At 52.1% G+C, this 7,809-nt stretch overlaps 1 protein-coding gene across 3 annotated transcripts in view; it reads left to right on the top strand.

Moving 5' to 3' along the window:
• Positions 1-368: 368 nt before the first annotated feature.
• TBCD (tubulin folding cofactor D) overlaps positions 369-7,809 on the top strand; it is a 158,748-nt gene continuing 151,307 nt past the window's right edge. For 2 of the 3 annotated variants that reach the window (XM_053892421.1, XM_053892420.1), the window contains exons 1-2: positions 369-697; positions 1,866-1,916. In XM_053892421.1, coding sequence (XP_053748396.1) covers positions 514-697; positions 1,866-1,916 — 235 coding nt within the window. In that variant the 5' untranslated portion in view covers positions 369-513. The remainder of the gene's footprint in view (positions 698-1,865; positions 1,917-7,809) is intronic. The other variant, XM_019465800.2, reaches the window with a different exon arrangement.

Raw genomic sequence — 7,809 nt, 5'->3', positions numbered from 1 at the left:
CACCCCCTCCGCCCAACCTCACGAGCGAGCTCAGGCCGGGTTCCCCGCCCCGACCCCACCGACAGGCTCAGACCCCACCCCACCCCGCCCCGAGCTCAGACTGCCCCCACACCTCCCAACCACCCCACCCCACCCCACCCCACCCCACCCCACCCCACCCCAATCGAAAGCACCACCTCAGACCCCGCCCTGCCTTCTCTCTGGCCCCGCCCCCAGGCCGCGCATCAGGCTCCGGTCCCCGGACTTCCCGGCTTCGCGGGATCCAGGCTCTCTTTCACGCGGGCCCCGCCCCACAAGGCCCGGCCCCGCCTCCGTGCGCACTATTTTGGCGGCCGGCGCGTCCCGTAGCGGGTCCGAGGCGCGAGGTCGGAGGTCGTGGGGCGGGGCCAGCGTCGGTAGCCGCCCCCTCTGCCTCAGCAGTAGTACCTCCGTCTGCATCAGCCGGCATCCCCCGTCCCAGTGCTCGGGCGGGGCCGAGCTTCCAGTCCACAGGCGCGGTCCGGAGCAGCGAGGATGGCTCTGGGCGAGGAGCCGGCCGCGGGCGCGCCGGAGGACGGGGCGGAGGACGAGGCGCTGGCCCGCGGCGGCTTCCTCGAGTCGTTCTGCGAGAGCGCGGAGACGCGCGCGCTGCTCGCCCGCCTGCCGGCGGTGCTCGGCGACCGTGCGGCCCGGGAGGGCGCCCTGGAGCGGTTCCGAGGTGCGCGTGCGGCCCGGGGCCGGTGGCCTTCTGTACGCGCTCTCGGGCCGCAGCTGCTGCTTTCCCCGTGCGATGGTTGCCCCCTGCCGCGCACCTGTGGGAGCCGGGCGTGTGTGCTAGGGCGGCCTCACCTGGAGGCGCCGGGGCCGCGGGCCCTGCCTTTCCCGCCTGTCATCGGAGGGCGGGGTTGTGCAGGGTCCCGCGTGAGGACACCGGCGTGGACCTCGCCAGGGCGGCCCCGGCTCTCGGGGACGGCCGTGCGGACCGGGAGGGAGGGACAGGAGAAGCAGACGGGGACCAGCGCGCCGCAGACCACGGGATCTCCGACCCCACCCGGCGGGGTAGCGGCGGGCGGCGCAGCCCAGGCTCGGGGCACGGTGGGCGGTGGGTCGCGCGCGCGGTAGTTCCCCTTAAGGTGTCAGCTCTCCCAGCTTGCACCTTTGCAGCCGTCTCTCGGGAGCAGCTCGTGAGGGCTCCCTGGGCCCCACCGCTGGGCGGTCAGGCTTTTGTCGTCCAGGAAACCCACCTTCGCGGGCCCTTCTTGCTCACGAAGTTTCGGCGTGGGTTTGTGCTCTTGCTTTGTCAGGACGGCCCTCTGACTTTGAGAGAGGGGCAGCGTGGCGGCTGCCCTGACAAAGCATATGCTCTGGTGACACACCCCAGGGTTTTTACGTCCCGCTTGCCGCTCGGGCGCTTTGCCTCCTTGTTCTGAGGCTGTTTCTTTGGCCGTGAACCGGGGGTTCAAAAACAAGACCTTGTGCACACGACTGCCGAGAGGGTGAGGGCACGTCGGGGGGCCAGCGAAGGCCCTTTTTCCCCTCCTGGGAAGTTGTCACAGGTGCAGGTGTGTGGCAGGTGGCCGCGGGATCTGACAGCTGTGCCAGCGGCCGCTGGGGTCTGCGGGGTCGGGCGGGGGGGAGAAGTGGGTGCGGGGAGGTGTCTTGTCTGGTGAAGGGGAGGACTTGTGACTCGAGGAGGGAGCAAAGAAAGGTTCAGAGGAGGTGGGGGAACGGGCTCCAGAGGAAGGCGCTCCGCGCACGCGGGGAGGAGGGGCCGGCGGGTGGTGGTGGGGAGCCACCTAGGTGGCCTGTGCCCCAGGGGCTGAGGCGGCGAGGGAAAGCGGGCATGTCTGCCCCAGCGAAGCTAACCCCCGTGTTTTCCTTCTTAGTGATCATGGACAAGTACCAGGAGCAGCCTCACCTGCTGGACCCACACCTCGGTGAGAACAGACGCCGCTCCTCCTGCGGTGGGTCCTTCCGTCACACGTGTGTGCCCGCCGCCGCGGCGCCAGGACGCCTTGCCCCGGTCTTGTTTGTTCTTCTCGGGGTCTCTGCACCCCTTGCTCGTAGTGTGAATTTTAATGTTTTCCAGGCACATTTTGTTAGCGCCCAGCCCTCTACGGGGATCACCGTCGAAGGGTGATGAGTTATCTGTGTAGATGGAGACACGGAGGCTCCGGCTTCCTTAACTCAATTTAAGGGCACTGACTTTTGTGTTTCTTTTGTTTTTCATTGTTTGTTTATTGCCATTTTATGTTTGTTTATTTTTGAGAGAGAGAGAAGGAGAGAGAGCGGGCATGAGTGGGGGAGGGAGGGAGAAAGGGAGACAGAGGGTCCAGGCAGGCGGTGCACTGTCAGCACAGAGCCTGACCTGGGGCTCGAAGTCGAGAACTGTGAGATCGCTCAGAGCCTGACCTGGGGCTCCAAGTCGAGAACTGTGAGATCCTGACCTGAGCGGGTGCCCCTTATTTTTGACTTGTTTCATCCTGATAACACTTTTTTTTATATGCAAAAGTAACACTTCTGGTGGTGAACTTAGGAAGGAGGAAGGTAGGAAAGGCAGCACGGGGTGGGGGCTGGGTGCCGGAGCCCCAGGCCAGGCTGCCTGGGTGTGCATCTCAGTGCAGCCCCTCAGCGGCTGTGGCCTGAGTTTCCCCACCTGTAGAATGGGGATTATTAGCACTACCTGTCCCACAGGGCTGTTGAAACTGTACACGTTACTGTGTGAGGCCTTGAGCGTCAGCTTTAGTGTACACATACGTGCCTTTGAAAAAGTGGGCTGGTGGTGTGCGTGCTGCTTTCCTCTTCAGGTAACCTTGAAGGTTTTGTGCAAGGTAAGCTTTCTGAGCGGTCCCCTGTCTCAGGCAGAAGAAATACGTTTCATCCTGGCTCGGTGAAGACAGAAGGCACGGTTCCCTCACCCACTGTTACCAAGTCCAAGTTTCTTTTTCAGGAGTCGTTTTTGCTGCTGAAAGTTTCTAGAACTTGATATTTCAGAGGCGTGCGACGTGCTCTGGGTCTTTTCTCTCATGCTGGTCAGCCTTAGGCTGAAGACTTGCATCCTTTGGCACAGGGGACTTCTGGTGTGGCGCTGGTCATTTGTCTGCTTCCGCTTTCTCTTTCTGGGGAGCCTGTGGACTGCATGTTGAGTTTCCAGGAGTGACCTTCTGGCCCCTTAGCTTTTCCCACATAGTTTTGCTTTTTAATCTTTGTTTTGCACATGAAGATGTTCTTGAATTTATTTTGTCCACAGTTTTTACCATCTAAGGGCTCTTGTCCTTGGTTTGGTATTTTTGACAGTTGTCTTCTGGGTCGTGTTTTCTCTCTGGGGACTACATGGCTGGCTGCTGGGTGCTGTCGCACTGTGGGGGAGGGTCCCACTGTGGGCCTCCTAGCCCAGAGTGCCAACTCCCGGTTGAGTCAGGCTCTGACTGGCTGTTGTCAGCTGCTTCCTGGCTTCCTCTCAGACCTACTCTCTTCAGAGCATCTCTGTCCAGTAGAGAATTGGGTGATGATGGAATGTTCTAGATCTGTGCTATCTGGTAAAGTCACCAGTAGCCAGATGTGATTGCTGAGCACTTGACTGATATATGGCTAGGGTGACTGAAGAACGTAATTTTATTTTATTTTTTGTTTATTTAAAAAATGTTTGTTTATTTTGAGAGAGAGAGCACGCAAGCTGTGAGGCACAGGGGCAGAGGAGGGAGGGAGAGAGAATCCCGGGCAGGCTCTGTCCCATCAGCTCAGGGTCTGATGCAGGGCTTGATCTCAGGAACTGAACTGTGAGATCATGGCCTGAGCCAAAATCAAGAGTCAGACGCTTAACCAACTGAGCTACCCAAGCACACCCCCTGAAGAACTGAATTTTAAATTTTATTTGACTTAGGGGCGCCTGGGTGGCTCAGTCTGTTAAGCGTCCAACTTCTGCTCAGGTCATGATCTCATGGTTCGTGGGTTCGAGCCCTGTGTCGGGCTCTCTGCTGACAGCTCAGAGCCTGGAGCCTCCTTTGGATTCTGCGTGTCCCTCTCTCTTTGCCCCTCCCCTGCTTGTGCACGCAACGCATGCGCGTTCTCTCTCTCTCGCTCTCTCTCTCTAATATAAACATTAAGAAAAAGTTTTTAAAAATTTTATTTGACAAAAAAGCAAACCCAAATGTGGCTAAATGGCTGTGGGGCCCATCACTCTAGGGAGGTAGACCTCTGGTCTTCTGCCCACGAGGGCAAGGGCTGGGGGACCTTAGAGCACTCATCCTGTTTGCGACCCTTCCTGCGTCCTGCGCTGGCCGGTTCCCGGCACCTCGGCTCTGCCTGCCGGGCTGCTTCGGTTACCACAGGTTTCCCTGCCACCGTCCAGTTTCCAAGTCACAGCTGACATCTCTTGGCTGTTGTTTCTTTTTCTTTTTTTCTTTGTGGGCTTGTATCTCTTTATTTCGTTTTCCCGGGACTGTGGGGGTGAGGGTTGCTGAGATAAGCATGTGGAATAATCTGCTTTTCTGGTTTCTGTTCTTGTGGAATGGCTGTGCTGGCTTTCAGAATCTCTGCGAGTCCAGTTCTGACTGTTCTCTGCCATTCTCTCCAGTTCACCTCTTTCCTCAGGCGTCAGCTTTTGTGCGTATTTTGGTCTTTTCATGTTACTATTTCTGTCCGTATTTAAGACCAAACGGATGTAGATGAGGGCTCCTCTGCTTCTTTTTTGTAAGTTGGAGTGTTTCCGGCTAGACCCATCCTGAATGAATTCTGTCAGGCAGCCCCATTTGGGGCAGTGTGGTGAGTGAATGAGCAGATTTTTTGTGGGAGCAGGTGAGTTGGTTGAGTTTTCTACTAATTGGGGATGTTCCAGATGCTGGGATGAAGCCTTTCCTTTATCTGGGGTGCTCACGTTTCCTCCGGAGAACGCTTCACTTGCCCTAAGTGGGTTGTTGAGTTTTGCTCTGGGATGAAAGCTGCTTGTGCTCATGAGGTGTAGCTCACACGCCGTCGAGTTCAGCCTCATGTGCGCATACTTCATTGGTTTTATTTTTTTTATTTTTATTTTTATTAAAAAAATTTTTAATGTTTATTTACTTTTGAGAGAGACAGAGACAGAATGCAAGTGGGTTAGGGGCAGAGAGAGAGGGAGACCCAGAATCCAAAGCAGCCTCCAGGCTCCGAGCTGTCAGCACAGAGGCCGACGTGGGGCTCGAACCCACGAACCATGAGATCATGACCTGAGCCGAAGTCAGACGCTCAACGGACTGAGCCACCCAGGCGCCCCTACTTCATTGGTTTTAGTACATCACAGAGTCATGTAGCCATCACTACTAACTCCCTAATGTTTCATCACCCCCAGGAGAAGCCCATATCCATCAACGGTCCCCCCCACCCTCACTCTCCTGCCAGCCCCTGGCAACTGCTAATCTGTTTTCTGTCTGAATTTCTTATAAATGTTCATTGTGAGCATTTCATATAATGGAGTCAGACAATATGTCTTTTGTTGTTTCTTTTTATTTATTTATTTATTTATTTATTTATATTTATTTATTTATTTATTTATTTTTTCAATATATGAATTTTGTTTCTTTTTAAAGATTTTATTTTTAATTTAAAAATTTTTAATTTTATTTTTTTAATATTTCTTTTTTTAAATGTATGTTTATTTTTGAGAGAGTGAGTGTGTGAGCAGGGGAGGGAGACACAGAATCTGAAGCAGGATCCATGCTCCCAGCTATCAGAGCAGATCCTAAAGTGGGGCTTAAACTCACAAACCATGAGATCATGATCTGAACAGAAGTGGACGCTTGACCAACTGAGCCACCCAAGTGCCCCTGATTTTTTTTTTTTTTTTGAATGTTTATTTATTCTTGAGAGAGAGAGAAAGACACAGAGTGTGAGTGGGGGAGGGTGAGAGAGAGAGAGAGAGAGAGAGAGAGAGAGAGAGAGGGAGACACAATCCGAAGCAGGCTCCAGGCTCTGAGCTGTCAGCACAGAGCCTGATGTGGGGCTCGAACTCACGAACCGTGAGATCATGGCCTGAGCTGAAGTTGGACGCTTACCCAACTGAGCCACCCAGGCGCCCCTGATTTTTTTTTTTTTTTAATGTTTTTATTTTTGAGAGACAGAGAGTGCATAGGTGCGAGAGGAGGTGGGGCAGAGAGAGGGGGACAGACGATCTGAAGCGGGCTCTGTGCTGACAGCAGAGAGCCCCATGTGGGGCTTGAACTCACAAGCCATGAGATCATGACCTGAGCCAAAGTCAGATGCTTAACCTCTTAACCGACTGAGCCACCCAGGCACCCTAGACAATAGGTCTTATGTGACTGGCTTCTTTAACTGGGTGTAATGTTTAAAGTTCTCTGTGCAATGAAATACTTTACTAGTTTTTCAGTTTCTTTGGGTTTTCTAAGCAGGTAAATAATTATATAGTCTGTAAGTAATGCTAGCTTGATCTCTTTATCTGTCGATATACACTTTCATTCTTCCTTTAAAGTGTTCAAAGTTACCTTTGATGAGATATAATTTACATGCAATAAAATGCACCCATCCTAAGTATACAGTTTGAGTTTTGACAAACGTATGTATCTCCACCACCATCAAGGTGTAGAACATTTCTGTCCTCCCATGAGGTTAAGTGAACTGTGTCCCTTTGCAGTTAGTTGCCCTCATCTTGGCCCTGGGCAACCACTGACCTACTTTACTCTCTGGCTTCTTTATGTTAAAATAGTATTCTTAAGGCTTCTCCATATTACATGTTTTAGTACTTTGCTCATTTTCTGTTGAACCACAATTTGTTTATCCTTTCACCCTGTTGATGGACATTTGGGTTGTCTCCAGTTTGGGGCTGTTATTAATGCTACTGTGACATTTGCAGACAGTCCTTTGGGCTGATGTGTTTCCATTTCTATTGGATAAATCTGTAAGAGTGGAATTGTTGGGTGGTATAGTAAATATGTGTTTTTTATGATAAACTTTTATGATGAATTGCCATACTGTTTTCATAAAGGTGGTGCCATTTTACATTTCAACCAACAACCTATGAGAATTTCAGTTGCCCTACATCCTCATCATCACTTAGTATTGCCAGTCTTTCTGATTGTAGCCTACGTTTTTGTGGGAATGTGGTGGTATATCACTACAGTTTTACTCTGCATTCCCTAGATGTGAGTTGCAGTCTTTTATGTTGAGTAAGACTCACAGCCCAGCACAGGGTCTGTTTTGTTGAAAGTTCTATGTGCACTTGAGAAGAATGTCTATTCAGCTGATGTTGGGTAGAGTGCCCTATAAGTGTCATTTAGGTAGGGTGATTCATACTGTTATATAGGCCTTTTATGTCCATATTGATTTTTTTTCACTTGTTCTGTCAGTTCCTGAGAGTACCGAAATCTCTAACTACGATGATAAATTTGTCTTTTTCCTTTCCGCTCTCTCAATTTGGCTCTGTAATTTGGCGTATGTGGTTATAGGAGTCTTGAGTCTTCATGACTAATTGATCCTTACATCATTATGAAATGTTCTGTTTATCTCTGTAATATTACATGTTTCAAAATATGCTTTGTCTGATACTGATATGGCTGCTCTGGCTTTTTTTTTTTTAAGTTGAAAGAGAGAGCGTGCGCGCACATGCCAGCAGGGGAAGACGCAGAGAGAGAGAGGGCAAGAGAGAATCCCAGGCAGGCTCTATGCTGTCAGTGCCGAGCCCGATGTGGGGCTCGAAGTCATGAACTGTGTGATCATGACCTGAGCCAAAATCCCTGAGCCGAAATCAAGAGTCGGATGCTTAACCGACTGAGCCACCCAGGCACCCCTGCTCGGGCTTTCTTATAATTCGTGATTGTTTGGTATGGCTTTTCTTCCTAT

The sequence above is a fragment of the Panthera pardus genome, unplaced genomic scaffold (assembly GCF_024362965.1).
Source record: "Panthera pardus isolate Hobbes unplaced genomic scaffold, ASM2436296v1 HiC_scaffold_3, whole genome shotgun sequence".
NCBI lineage: Eukaryota > Metazoa > Chordata > Mammalia > Carnivora > Felidae > Panthera > Panthera pardus.
The sequence above is the reverse complement of the archived record's forward strand: the minus strand, read 5'-3'. Positions and strand labels throughout refer to the sequence as shown.